The sequence below is a fragment of the Schistocerca americana genome, chromosome X, assembly GCF_021461395.2.
Source record: "Schistocerca americana isolate TAMUIC-IGC-003095 chromosome X, iqSchAmer2.1, whole genome shotgun sequence".
Taxonomy (NCBI): Eukaryota; Metazoa; Arthropoda; class Insecta; order Orthoptera; family Acrididae; genus Schistocerca; species Schistocerca americana.
The window spans coordinates 846,841,526-846,857,373 of record NC_060130.1 but is presented as its reverse complement, the minus strand read 5'-3'; the positions used below and the strand labels follow the sequence as shown (position 1 = coordinate 846,857,373).

The window sequence follows — 15,848 nt, the reverse complement described above, 5'->3', positions numbered from 1 at the left end:
TACTGATCACTGGCTTTTTAGTGTAATGTGTACAATTTACAACTATTAGGAAATGAATGATCATTTTACATCTGTAGTGGTAGGATAACTGTGGTCTAAGAACCCTGCCACATCATGCCTGTCTCATTAGATACAAACAATAATGCTGCCAATCAAGAGAAATTTGATTTCTTAGCATGTCTGTTAACTTTATGTCTTTACATTCTCATGGTCTGCTGTCACAAACTACTAATACAGTATAAGGAAAAGATAGACTGCTACACACCACAAAGATGAAATGCTGAGTTGCAGATAGCCACAACGAGAAGACACTTACACGTTAGCTCTCAGCCTAAGCTTTTGTCAGAAAAGGAAGCATACACACAATCATTCACACAAGCAGCCACAACTTATACACACATGATCACCTTCTCTGACAGCTTGTCTGAGCTGTTGGAGTTGGTGGCCATGTATGTATGAGGTGTACTTGCTTGTGTGACTGAATGTTTGTATGTTTCCTTTTCTGATGAAGGCTTAGGCAAAAAGCTAATGTGTAAGTGTCTTTTTGTTGTGCCTGTTTGCAATTCAACATTTCACCTTCACAGTGACTAGCAATCTATCTTTTCCTTACACTGCTGATTTCCCAACCTGGGTTTTCCATCATTTGTCTAATAAAAAATACACATGTCAGCCTGAAGATAACTGCACAAAAAATTTACAAAAGAATTTTCATACTGAGCAACTACCAATGTTTACAACCAAAGTAACACATTTTCTAGAAACTAAATTTTATAACTAACCATTTATTTCAAATATATTGAGTATTAAAAAACAAATTCATTATGTGTTCTCATTACCGTACATCCTTTTTCAGTCCATGTGACACTCCTTTGTGTACAGGTCTCATGTTTTCTGATGGACTATGTCTTGTGAGAGCTACAAAGTACCTCTTAGCCACCATTAGCCTTTGTCTTAATCTGACAGCGGAAAGGGTACTGCTGGCAGCCTCATGACAAAGCCTTTTCTGCTCAAATATTAAGGATTCTAAGCAGCTGTAGAGCTGTTCTGTTTCTAAATAAAAATGATACAAGAAAGACAATTAAAATTTACTTATGATATTAATATGAAGTAAGTAACAAGGGCAAGTATGCCCTCTATTAAAAAAAAAAAAAATCAAAGCCAATATATTAGTGGATTGATGACTGATGCAATTACAACTACCAATGGCTTACTTAACAAATATAGCTTAATATACAAAACCATTCACTGGCTTTTTGTCATCATTACTAGATAATGTATAACTCAATTGCAGATTTATTACTTGAGAAAGTCAACAGTAAACAAATGCTGATTAATAATTTGCGCACTGAGAGCACATCAATTTCAAAGTAAATTATGGAGAAAAATTTTGCCTTGTGTAGATTATGGATATAAAAAGATTGGGAAGGTGGGTAATTCAATAACTCTGTAATGACATCTCTATTTAATGCAGTATCTTCTATTAACTAAGGAGACAGAACTATTTATTTCATTTTTATTAGGAAGTAATATATAAACTTCCATGAATTATAGTACAGCAATCCCTATATTTCAGAAGTCAAAATACATTAGCTCCTGAAAACACATGACAACTCAGCAACAAAGAAGTCTTTAAATGATACCTCAATTCGCAATAAGAAGAATGGAAAATAAAATGCAGGCCTTCTTGATTCAGTTACCATCTGTTTATTACAGAGAAGCATTAAAGTTTCTCTAGCTTTCAAAATTAAGCTCTGTATCCACAACACCACAGACACACACTGATAACAGCAAAAAGCTTCCAATATTAGATACATTGGGTGATTTAGCTACAGATTGTTTAAAACAACTCTGTGATTTGCAACTGGCAGTAAAAGGGGAGTGTCTTGTGACACACAGCATGTCACACACTACTGTATTCAGAAGTAGACTACTAACCACAAACCAAAACAAAACAGTTTGTTAAAAATGATAATTTCAGCTTCACAGATGGTGACAGTAATAATGATTGTGATGCATACCTCAATATTAGGATTATATTTTTCAAACTTAACAACAAACAGAGATCACATGTTAAGCCAGAAGTAATAAATGTCATGAATCAACGAAATTAATTTTATCAAATTCACATGGTAAAATTTTATAAAATGCAAACAGACGTTGCATTGCCTAGTCAGCCAGTTACAGCACACCGATTATGTCAACACATTAAGAGTTACTGAGGATTGCTTTCTGTATAACACTTTCATATAGCAAACTACAAAACAGAATGACAGTAAATAAAAAAAGATGATGGGTCCACAGTAGCCTATTTCTAATTAACTCCTAAACAAAATGAGAACTATTAATATCATGTAAACACTGACTGGCAGACAAACATCTGCTTTACAGAATCTAATTACTGTAGACTGGAGAGAGAGAGAGAAGGGTCCCCTCCCAACTTAAGAAATAATTTTGATACATTTGTTACATTTTACAAGTAACAATGTATGTGTTAAAGTGCACCAATGTGAAACACCAAACAACCACATTTTACACTGCAAACATTTCAAATTACATGTAATGGATTACACAGTAAACATGATAAATAACATAAGTATAGCCTTTTCATCATCATGTAGTAATGTGCAAAAAGATGTGAAAGAATCAAATTTATGTATTTGCTAATTGAACAGTATCTTTAAAGTTGCTTGTTAAAGACTGCATAGAGCAGAAGATACCCAGATGCAAAATTGATCATTATATTTTTTTACACAAGAAGTAGCACATTTATTATCCCCCAACTTCCACAAGTGAGCAAAAAAAATTCTGGTGGCCTGGAGAAACTAAAGCAACACTATGACTACTGGGCTTGCTCTAGGCAGGGCCGGTAAGGCACCCAGAGGACTTTTCAATCTATGGAAGATGTATGTAGAATGACACACACACACACACACACACACACACACACACACACACACACCTGCTGAAAGCACAACGCTGAGACTGCCATTCTACAGGCTGACTGGGGAGAGGGCGTATGTTGGGTGGGACGGGCAAGAGGAGAAAGGAAATGGGGAGTGGCAGGAAGGGTTGGAGAAGAGTTGCTGATGGCTCAGCGGAAGGCAGCAGGTGTACGAGATAGGAATTCAGGAAGTGCTTGGAGTAGAAATATGACACACGGGTACCAACACCAATGAGTTCTTGGAAAACACAAATTTGGAAAGGGCTACGTGGTCAATGACCAGATTCTGACACAGGTTAAGGACTTCATATCTTACCATAAAACAGGGGCGGGCAAACGTTGCACGCGGCTCGTGAGCGTACAGCGCTGCACGTGTGCTGCTCGCATGCAATCATCGAATGGGGCAGTGGCGACAGCTGGCAGGTTGCAGCAGTGTAGTACAAGGCTAAGCCGCGGACGTTGATGCGAAGCGGCCACTACATAGTGAACGTTGTATTTCAAGAACCGGAAAATGCAGAGTGAATCAAGGAAACGGAGATGTGGAGATTTGCTATCTTTTAAAAAGTAATGAGAGATTCATTTTTTCTTTGTGCAAAAACGTGAAAATTCGAAATGTTTAATATGTGGCAGTATTCTCGCTGGTCAGCGGAAGTTTAGCATTGAAGGCCATTATAATAAATTTCACAAGGACGAGTACAATTTATTGTCGGATTCTGGGCGGATGGGGAAATTGACTAAGCTTAAGAAGAGCGACCTGACGATATTAGATGCATCTGTCCTAGTTGCCGTTGTCACAAGAGATCTGCGACTTTCTTTCGTCATGTCTCTCATCTAACTGATTTAACATTTTATGGAGCACTGTTTTCAATTTTTCAGGACAACAACAATAATAGCCCAGCGGTACGTGCAAGCTATAAAACTGCGCTTAATATAGTGAGAGCTGGAAAACCATTTGCTGAATTAATAAGCCTCGGTTAAGAGCAAACATAAGTGATGAAAATTTACATAACTGTTTGCGTTTGTCTGCATGTAGAAATTTTGTTCCAGATATTAAACGTATTGTAAACTCCACCTGTGATAATTAAATAAAACATATCGTAGTTACTAGGTACTCTTTCAAACCATGATTTATTTCAAGCACTCCTGCTAACCTTATTCCATCATTCAATAACGCAAGCTAGAAAAACAAAATGCATTACAGAGGAAGAAGTGGACAGAAGGTATGGTTTGGAGGGGAGGTAAGCAGGTGGCCAGCTTGCCCCTGTGTGCACGCAGAACACCTGTTAACTGCACACGTGCAAGTGCACCGCACACATGCAGGATTCCTGCCTGCCCCTGCCATAAAACATACATGCAGAGACATGACACTATGCACTCGCACTGATCAAAATCAGTGATGAATAGATGACTCGTACATTTAGAAAACTATGGAAAATATCAGTATCAAGCATGTGAAAATTGTGTTGGCAGACTTTGACAAGCTGGGGGCATGTATAAATCTATAGACCTAAAATCAAGAAGGAAAGTCTATATACAGAGACAAATAACAATGAATTTCAGTTATTAGTTTCACAGTAAGTCAGAAGTCAGATCAATGACTTTCCTGCACAAAGACATCCATAAAGATAACTGGAAAATCAAAGGCTTCCCAACTAACCATAAAGGTTAAACTATATTATTACACTGATAGATGAGAGGCTCAACAAACAAAAACATTACCAATGTAAGATTGTTTGGAAAAACAGATGGTGCCACAGATCATTTCATAAATATTGCCCAGTTGCAGTTGGATATACACTACTGATGAATGAAAACCATCACAGCTGTATAATCAGTGTAACAATCTAATACAGAAAAGCCAAAAGTTCCAGAAGTGAAACCATAATTCAGTGTCGGTGATGGTTTGAACTACTTTAACAAGACAGAGGAAGGGGGGGGGGGGGGCAATAACGAATGGTAGTAGAGGCAGCTGTAATAGAGGTAGTGGCAGAAATATTAGGGGAAAAGTAAAGGCCAAAGCAGAAAGAGTTGAATTAGGCATGAGAGAAGGCTGCAAAAGCTAGATGGAAAGCAACTGAACTACAGATGCAAGACAATCAGTGTTTAAGTAAAAGGGAAGCATTCAAGAATCAAAAGCAGCTGAGGGCTTGGATTTTATATGCCGAGAAGAGGAAATCTGTGTTGGAAAGACCACAGAAAAACAGAGAAAACGAGCAATTAGAAAGACAGCATGCAAATTTTGTTTTCTCTCATGACACCTGACACATACTGGACAGGGGTCTTGGCAGTCAGAACCGGATGAAATAGTCTCCACAGGCTAAGTCTGTAAACATCCTATGGGATGTGTCTAGAAAGTTAGTTTGCATGGTAATATTATGCATGACAGAGACAAGAGAAAACGCACCACAGAAAGACATTCACAAGGAGATTGAAACACACAGATTTGGGACATGGTGATGCTACTATAAAGATGGACGATGAGAAACTATTGGTATCTGAATGAAAAAGCTTCAGGAGTGTCTTTGGCCCACTGCAAGATGAGTGTAGCTGCAGAAGGTGGAAAAACCACACATTGTATGAACTGATGTGGTGGTGGTGGTGATTTATTTATTTTTTATATTTTATTTACACATAAAGTTCCATAGGACCAAATTGAGGAGCAAATCGCCAAGGTCATGGAACATATCAGTACATGAAATTACAACATAAAAGTAATAACAGACAAAAATAAATGTTTATGAACCCAAAAAAAGTCAGTCCATAAGTTTAAGTAAACTCTCTCAACAATACAACAACAACCAGCTTAATTTTTCAAGGAACTCCTTGACAGAATACAAGGAGTGACCCATGAGGAAACTCTTCAGTTTCGATTTGAAAATGTGGTGATTACTGCAAGATTTTTGAATTCGAGTGGTAGCTTATTGAAAATGGATGCAGCAGGAGACTGCACACAACTTACACCACTTATTGCCTGAACTGCCCATTTCTGAGCCAAAAATATCTGTTTAGAATAGGAAGACTTACCCCAAAATATAATTCCATACAACATAAGCGAATGAAAATAAGCAATGTAGACTAATTTTTGTGTTGAACGATCACTTATTTCCGGTACTGTTCGAATAGTAAAAATGGCAGCATTAAGTCTTTGAACAAGATCCTGAACATGGGCTTTACGTGACAGCCTACTATCTATCTGAACACCTAGAAATTTGAACTGTTCAATTTCACTAATCATATGCCCAGTCTGTGAAATTAAAACTGAGTCTTGCTGTAATTTAGCGTTAGTTATTTTCTACGAGCCATGAACTTAGGTCATGAACTGCACTATTTGAAACCGAGGCAATGTTGCACACAACATCCTTTACTACCAAGCTAGTGTCATCAGCAAACAGAAATATTTTAGAGTTACCCGTAATACTAGAGGGCACATCATTTACATAAATAAGGAACAGGAGTGGCCCCAACACTGATACCTGGGGAACCCCCCATTTGACCGTACCCCACTCAGACCCCATATCACAGCCATTCTCCACATTGCGAATAATGACCTTTTGCTGTCTGTTGCTAACGTAAGAGATGAGCCAATTGTGAGCTATCCCTCGTATTCTGTAATGGTCCAACTTCTGGAGCAATATTTTGTGATCAACACAATCAAATGCCTTAGTTAAATCAAAAAATATGCCTAGTGTTCGAAACCTTTCATTTAACCCATCCAGTACCTCACAGAGAATATAGCATTTTCGGCTTCTAAAGCTGAACTGCACATTTGATAGCAGATCGTGTGATATAAATGGATCAATTACCCTTACATTACACAGCCTTCTCCATAACTTTAGCAATCACTGATAGCATAGAAATAGATCTAAAATTATCTACATTATCTCTCTCTCCCTTTTTATAAAGCGGCTTTACTACTGAGTATGTTAATCGTTCAGGAAACTGACCATTCCTAAAGGAAAAACTACAAATATGGCTAAATACAGGGCTAACATGTGCAGCACAGTACTTTAATATTCTGCTAGGCACACCATCATATGAATGAGAGTCCTTAGTCTTCAGTGATTTAATTATTGACTCGATCTCCCTCTTGTCTGTATCACAGAGGAGTATTTCAGACATCAATCTCAGAAAGGCATTTGCCAGGAAAGTTATATGATTCCCTGTGGAAACTAAATTGTTATTTAATTCACCAGCAATGCTCAGAAAATGATTGTTAAATACTGTGCATATATCTGATTTATCAGTAACAGAAATATTTTTACTGCAAACTGACTTTATATTGTTGACCTTGTGTTACTGACCAGACATTTCCTTCACAACTGACCATATGGTTTTAATTTTATCCTGTGAATTAGCTTTTCTATTTGCATATCACACACTCTTTGCCTTGCTAATAACATTTTAAGTCCTTACAATACTGTTTGTAATGGGCTACTGTAGCTTGATTGTGACTGCTTCTAACACTTTGATATAATTCCCACTTTGTTCTACATGATATCCTTATCCCACAAGTCAGCCACCCGGGCTGCCTATTACTGTTAGTACCCCATTTAGAACGTTCTAATGGAAAGCAACTCTCAAAGAGCATGACAAATGTGTTTCTCTTCCTTAATGTATTTTTCCTGCCCTGTCAACTTTAGAAATGAAACCTATACTAGTACATGGCCAATCCAGTCTTTTACAGGCTACTTCTCTCAAAGGTAAGCTAAATCTCCCGAGAACAAACAGAGCCTTACCTTTTTTCTTGGCTGAATTGTTTCTTACTACTGCAGGACCAACTTAAGACAAGGTGTGGTGGCAATCTATATGTACAATACTCTTAGCTACATCTATGGTTTGTGAGTAAGTACTGTATTGAACAACATTTAGAATGCTCTGCTGTCAAATTACAACAGGAAAATCATTTCCTCATAATAACTGCAGTTTACAGGAAACCTGTGGGAAACATTAAATAGTTCCTCTTGCAGCTGGAATCAGTTCTTACAAACCTTTATAGGAACAACAGTCAGATTATAGTATGTGGCGATCTTAACATTAATTTTCTTTCAAATAGTAACTGTCATAAACTACTAGAATCATTGTTCTCAACTTTCAACCTACTCCCAATGGTTTCATTCCCAAGAGTATTTGGGCACAGCAAGACCTTGGTTGATAATCTGCTCCTGGACTCCACATATTATAATGATGTAAAAACATAAGCCATAATAAATGGTCTGTCTGATTACAATGGTCAAGTGACAACTTTAAAACTCGTCAGCAGAAAAACAGTAAATGATCAAACCCAGGTTAAACATGTTAGAATAATAAACAGGGAATCTACTAGCTTGTTTAGAACCAGTTTACACCATGAACAATGGGAAAAAGTGTACTGGGCAGTTACAATGACTAAGAAATTAAATTCATTCCTGGACTTATTTCACAAACATTTTCAAGCCTGCTTCCCCCAAAAGATATATTAAAATGAAATCAGTCTTTCGTGGAAGGAAAGAGTGGATAATATCTGGCATCAAAATATCATGTGCTGAAAAGATGTACCTGTAAAAAGCATACAGGGCTTGTACAATCCTAGCAGTGAAACAACATTACAAAATATACTGTGAAATTTTAATGTGTGTAATAAGGAATGCCAAATTAATGCATTATGTAGAAAAAAATCAGCAAGTCAGACAATAAAGTTAAAACCATATGGAACATCATAAAAAGTGGGACAAATATAAAGTCTGAACAAGTAGGGACTCCACAGTCCTCTGGTAGTGCTTCAGACAACAATAATCAAAAAGTTGTCACCTCTCATTTTAATAACTTTTCCCTCACTGTAGCTGAAAGAACAGAGAATGGTAATAAACAGTCTCCACATAAGCCATAGAGCTACTAAAAAACATGCAAATCACACCAAATACAGCACTTCATTTCAAGAACAGAACCCCTAAAGAAATTGAAAAAAATCATAAAATTATTTAAAAGCTCTGGATATGATGGAATATCAAATTGGATTCTGAAATTGTGCACAGACATAATCAGTCACATGTCATGCTATTTATGTAACCAGTCAATGAAAACTGGGACATTTCCAGACAGACTGAAACATGCAACAGTGATTCCCATAGTTTATGATAGGGTTTACTGCCATATGACACAAAATGGCTTACTGAAATCTATGGTTTGGCTTTCATTGGGGAATTGTCCACAGACAGAGCTATGTTTAGCCCAACAGACGAAACTCTGGGTGAATTAAATCTCAGAAGGTATCCCATGGGGCTCTTTTGTGACCTTGCTAAAGCTTTCAACTGTGTAGATCATAACACATAGCTAAAAAAGCTTCCACACTATGGCATCAAAGAAAAAATGGCTAGAATCTTATCTACACAACAGGAAGCAAAGAGTTATCTTATTGTAGGCAGGTGCAACAGTAAACTCAGACTGGAGAAATGTAAAATACAGAGTCCCCCCAGGGCTTGATACATGGGCCATTGATTTTCCTGAGTAACATTAATGGTCTACTCATTATAATTAATGACAGAGCAAAAGTAGTCATGTTTTTGGATGATATGAGTATTCTAATCAATGGTCCCAACACCGTAATGCAGGATACAGCCCTGACAGTCACTAACCAAGTACACGAATGGTTCACAGCAAATAGCCTAACCCTAAATTTTTCAAAAACAAACACTACACAGTTTCAGTCAGTAAATTAAAAACTCAAGTTCCCGAAACGGAGATCAAAAACCAAAAAATTTATGAAACGACACATACAAAATTCTTAGGCATCCAAGTAGACAGCCAGCTAAGATGGACAGAGCAAATTGATCAGATGGTCAAAAAACAGCACAGTATGTTTTGTTCTGAGAGCTATTTCTCAGCTTGTAAACAGAGAAATATTGCTTTTGTCATATTTTGCATATTTTCATTCTGTACTCCCCTGTGGTATTATCTTCTGGGGAAATTCTACACGAGTTGAAAGTGTCTTCAAACTACAAAAATGAGCAGTGAGGTTAATATGTTGGGTCTATAACAGAACATCCTGCAGAGGTCTCTTTAGGACTCTCAGGATATTTACTGTTACAAATGAATATATACACTCACTGGTGATGTTTCAGCCAGCAACAAGGAATTATTCCAGAAAATCTGTGACATTCACAAGCCTAACACAAGACAGATGAAAAATCTTCACTAAGGCTCTGCAACCATCACAAAAGTCCATAGGGGAGTAACTGAGTCAGGAATAAAAGTATACAACAAGCTTTCCATCAGTATGAAAAAAGGAAATTAATTACATGCAGATATCCGAAATGAAACTAAAAACATTCCTCAGAGAACAGACTTATTATATACTGAATGAATTCCTGGAGTAATAAGGTATCCTTCTGAGTAAAAATAGAGGAAAGAAAATCTTTACTTATTTCATGAAGACAAAATTGTGTTCTCCTAACATAAATTATAGCAATAAAATGTAAATTTATTTATATCATGTGTGAAAATGTGTACTACCATTTATTCTACACTAGCAATTATTCACTTGAAATTTTATGTGATGAAAATAAAAATTTTGTATTTTCATCTAACTCATAATGACAAAATGTAAATTTCATTATTTATTTCTGGTATTGGGATAAAAACGTGTGCTTCCATTTATTCTACTATTTTAAGCATTCACTTGAACTTATACCATTAATATGCAGATTGTAATATTGTTCGCAATCAATCATTCATAGAAAATAAGTATAATGCCCACATAATTTTTCATTATTTCACTTGACACGCCCTATATTACTAGTACACATTTTGTACAATGTGTAATCAACAGGACCAAATAAAAAAATCAAATCAAAGTGATGATCTGAATGTTCACATTGAGGTATGTATAAGGGGAAGGCTGACCACTGTATACAAATTAACTGTGTGTACAGGACTATGTATTCTTCAAAGCACAAGAATTCAAATTAGATTTTACTTTGTTTAGAGTTATAGATAATTTAGTTCCCACAAGTGGAAAGCAAATATACAAAACACCCAGACTGAAATACTTAAACATAGGATTTATAGAATGGGGTACCAGAAATAAATGATCAATATTGGACAAATCCTATTACATAGACATAAATAGCGTCACTGCCATGCTGAGTGACAATACATAGAATTTTTAGAAGATTTCTGTTTCAACGTGTCCAACAGTTATGGCAACACACGTCAGACACAGTACTGGTGATCACAATTCAGTAGCCTGTATTGCTGTGTGGCATAGTGAAAAAAGTACTAATTTGATGGTTTGGGTTGGCATTGCATATAACATGTAATATTCACTCCTATGTATTGGGATAGCCTTAACTGCAGCCACTACACCAGAGATTTTAGGGCTTCTCCTTCACGCAACTTCAGTATGATAATGTCCATCCACATGTGGCAAGAAAAGTGCAAGTCTTCTTCAAATAATGACTACAGATTCCGCATCTGCCATATTCACCTGACATACCACTACAGAACATGTTTGGGATGTGGTTGGTTAGTAATTTATCATGGCTCTCCACCTACTGCTGTTTGTAATTTGCAGTCTTGCCTACAAATCAAGTGGTGAGAGACTGCCCAGGAAAATATCTATGCTCTCTGATACCACACCACAATGTTTGCAGTATCTGGGGGCTTCACACCACAATGACTACTCAAAGTCAGAGATCATGAACAGTTAGTTATACATGCCTCATCATACGTGTATTGTCATGTGTGTAATTTATGGTATGAAATTAATTTCAGTGTTGTGTATTCTCCTTCATGTTTGCGATTCCCAGAAACATTAGCTAAAATATGCCAGACATCAACAAGAAGTAGGGGAAAAATCATGTGAGATGACGCTTATAAGTGATGGCTTTGTGCAGTAGTTTACTTTAGTAATCTTATACGTACTTCCACCCTGCAATCACAATCAAAGCATGACAAAGGAATACTACATTTTCAAAACCACACTACAGTGGAACAGTAAGTGCCACACACTATGTCTATAATATTAGTATCGAATGACATATTTATGTATAGGGGGTAAATAAAAATTCAGAAACACCAAAAACACATTACCATGCCTAATTCGGTGTAGAAAAACAGTTGTCATTCAAAACAGCTTCCCATTGTCTTGGAATGGATAAATACACGTCCTGTATGGTTTTCAAGGGAATCTTATGCCACTCTTCCTGTACAATAGTGGCAAGTTCACGAAACAATGACGGAGCTGGATACCAATCACAAACACTTCTCTCTAAAGTAGACCACAAACGCTCAATAATATAATAATGTTGAGGTCTGGTGAGTGTGGTGGCCAGAGAAGATGCAACAATTCATCCTTGTGCTCACAAAACCAGTCCTAGATTATACAATCTGTGTGAACAAGGGACCTGTTGTCTTGGAACACAGCATCACCATAGGGGAACAAAAACAGTGCCATGGGATGAACCTGATCATCTGAAACGCTCACATAAGCCTTGGCAGTTGACGTGACCTTGCAGAGTAACCATGGGGCCCATGGAATACCAAAATACAGCTGCCCAACTCATCACTGACCCCCACCATGATTCACTCTTGGGATGTAAACTCAGCCAGAAATTGCAAACAGCGACAAACACAAGACTCATCCAACCAAATGACTTTCTACCATTGCTCCACAGTCCAGGTTTTAGGGCTTTGGTACCACATTTTCCTCTTATGGGCATTTGCATTACTGATGAGTGATTATGGAATTCCAGTTCATCCTGCTTATGGGGCTCCCTTCACATTGTATGTTGCCAACGGGATTGGCAAGTGTGACATTTGGTTGTGCAGCAACTTTTGCAGCCGTTGTTCTCTTATTTTTCATCACAGTCTTCAATGACTGGTTGTGATAATCACTAAACACACACTTTCATTGGCGTTGTGGCTTTGTGGATACTTTCCCTGTATGTGGTATAAAGTTTTGATATGGTGCCTCCTGCAACACCAAACACTTCGGCTACCTAGGTTACCAACAATTTGTCCACATCTGAATGCACTGAGCTCTGACATAAAGCTCACAACTACAAAGAACACTGTTCTGAGCACAACTGACACTTGCAATGTATCGAGGGCATTGCACAGGTAACACTTGTGGTCACATACAACAGTGCAATCTGCGGGTTTGGCTAGCATCTACATTTATTTTCAAGTATGCATTTCTGTGGTGTTTCCATATTTTTGTCCCCCCAATAGATACACAACTATTCAACTGAAATGGATGGCAGGAGTAAAATTTGTCAAATATCTTACTTGGCTGAGGACCCCACACCCATCTGTCAAGCTGTGGCTGGGATGGAGGTGGTTCTGAGAGCTTGTTTTCTTCAAGAGATGCCATTTCTTGATCAAGTTGTTGGCAAGCTCCACAGTTACATCCACTTTGAGGTCCACAAACACCATCACAGCAAGCACAAGTAAGCACTCGCAAACCACAATAATAATGACCACTGTCACCTGGAATATTAAACAAAAAATGTTTAAAAAGTATTCAGATTCAAAAATAAATTTTTCTTCTTAGTTTTTTTCTCAGATCTAGGTGTCATATGCCATGGAACTGTGCAGTTTTCTACGTCAGCTAGATAAGCACAAATCTTTCCATCATAAAGAATGTACACAAATAATCTATACCAATAGCACAAAAGATCATGTTGCACAACTACACTACAACATAACAGCTGCAGACTACTTGCCTATCTCACTACATGTTTCTTCATTCCAGCACTGGTACCTCACAACTCTGCTCTATAGTGGAAGCTTGGTTTCTGACAGCCACTTGGCTTCAACTAACTACTTTTGTTGTTTAGCTTACCTTTACTCCTTCCACCCTCCCACAATCAGTTACATGAAAACAATGGCAGATTTAGGTATTTCATTTCTATCTCTCTCTTTTACACTTCATTTGAAACCTCAAGACAGACTGTGATTTAATCATCCTCAGTGCAAACAAAAGCTCCACCACTATTGTGATGAACTGCAGTAACTATCTCACACAATGTTTCAACTGTCGGAGTCCTTCACCTTAAAGCTCTGCCATAATCATCCCATTTCAGAAGTCCCACATAATCTCCTATTTCTATTCAAATTCTTGGACCCATCCCACAATCTCTCCCCTGGCTCCTCCCTCAACACTGCAATGCCCCCACTCCACACCCATCTTCTACATGCTTCCCAAAATCTATAAACCCAAGTTCTGGAAACTCCATTGTAGCTGGCTACTATGCTCACACTGAAAGAATCTTTGCTCTTGTTGGCCAACATCTCCAACCAATTGCCCGTAGTCTAGCCTATCACATCATAGATACACTCTTGAACGTACCAACCCCATTACCACGTGGATCCTTACTCACGATGCGTCCTCCCTATACACCAACATCTGACATACTCAAGGCCTGACTGCTAACGAACATTATGCCTTCCCACATCCTTATTACTCCAAATACACACCCTCATTCTTTATACTCATTACCAGTTATATTCTCACACACAACTACTTCTCCTTTGAGGGGAAGATATACCATATAAACAAATCTGTGACACAACCATGGGCACCTGCATGGCACCCTCCTACGCCAACCTTTTTACGGCCATCTAGAGAGAAATCTTTATAGCCTCCCAAAACTCAAATCCCTTGTTTGGTTCAGGTTCATTGATGATATCTTCTTGGATGTGGATCCAGGGCCAAGACACCCTGTCCTCATTCCTCCACAATCGCAACACCTTCTCTCCCATCCACTTCACCTGGTGTTCCTCAGCACGACATGCCACCTTCCTGGACATTGACCTCCACCCTTCTGACAGCCTCATCCATACCTCTGTCCATATTAAGATTACTAACAAGCAACAGTACCTCCCTTTTGACAACTGTCACACTTTCTATATCAAAATATTGCTCCCATTTAGCCTGGGCATCTGTAGAAGGAGTATTTGCAGTGACGAGAATTTCCTTGCCACATACAACACCCCCCCCCCCCCCTCCCACATCCCCAAGAGCCAGCTGCACCCTGGCCCTCGTCATCAATCCGCTGGGCAGATTCGAACCGGGCCCAGTGCACCTCTCTGTCCCAGAAGCAGCAGGCACTTTAACATGCATCGCTATCCAGACAGGCATCACCCAATACCACCCTGGAACCACGTGGTTCACCAGGGCTTCAATTAACTATCACGATGCCCAGGAAGGAGACACAGCCTACTCACGATCCTTCTCACCCTTCCAAAGTGGTATTCTGTCGTGCACCCAATGCAAACAACATCTTGTTCTGCCCCTATACCACCCAGGACATCCAAGTCTAGTTGTGTCACAGGCTATCCTATCCCATCAGAGGCAAGGCCACCTGTGAAAGCAGCCATGTCACATATCAGCTCTGCTGCAATTCCTGCACAACATTTATGTGGGTATAGTCCAACCAGCTGTCCATAGAAATGAATGGCCACCACCAAACTGTGGTGAACAGAGTTGACTACCAAATAGTGGAACATGCTGCTCAGCATAATATGGTCCAGTCCAATGGCTGCTTCACAACCCGTGCCATCTAGATTCTTCCCTCCAGTGCCATGTTTCCTAAATTATGCAGATAAGAGTCATCCTTCTAACACATCCTTCACTCCTGGAATCCTCCTGGGTTCAATCTGTGTTAAACCAATGTACCCATGCCCCCTACCCAAAACTCTCCCCTTTCTCTGTCCTGTCACTCCCTCACAATAATTCCTCCATGTCATAACAGTGCGCTGCAACAACTTGCTGGCCCGTGTCCGTGAGCTGCATTCCTATTCTGTGCAACTGCTTCTTCTCCCTCCCACATTCCTATCCCCCACACTTGCCACCTCGCTCCAAGCTGCCATTTGCCCCTTCCCAACCCCTCCTCCCAATCTTCGCCTCTTTCTCCCTCTACCCATTGCA

At 38.7% G+C, this 15,848-nt stretch overlaps 1 protein-coding gene across 1 annotated transcript in view; it reads right to left on the bottom strand.

Moving 5' to 3' along the window:
* The window catches only part of LOC124556600 (E3 ubiquitin-protein ligase HERC2), an 832,907-nt gene that overhangs the window by 789,955 nt on the left and 27,104 nt on the right, over positions 1-15,848 (bottom strand). Inside the window, exons 4-5 of the mRNA XM_047130567.1 lie at positions 13,205-13,405; positions 837-1,050 (exon numbers count right to left, since the gene is read on the bottom strand). Of these exons, the coding sequence (XP_046986523.1) occupies positions 837-1,050; positions 13,205-13,405 (415 nt within the window). The remainder of the gene's footprint in view (positions 1-836; positions 1,051-13,204; positions 13,406-15,848) is intronic.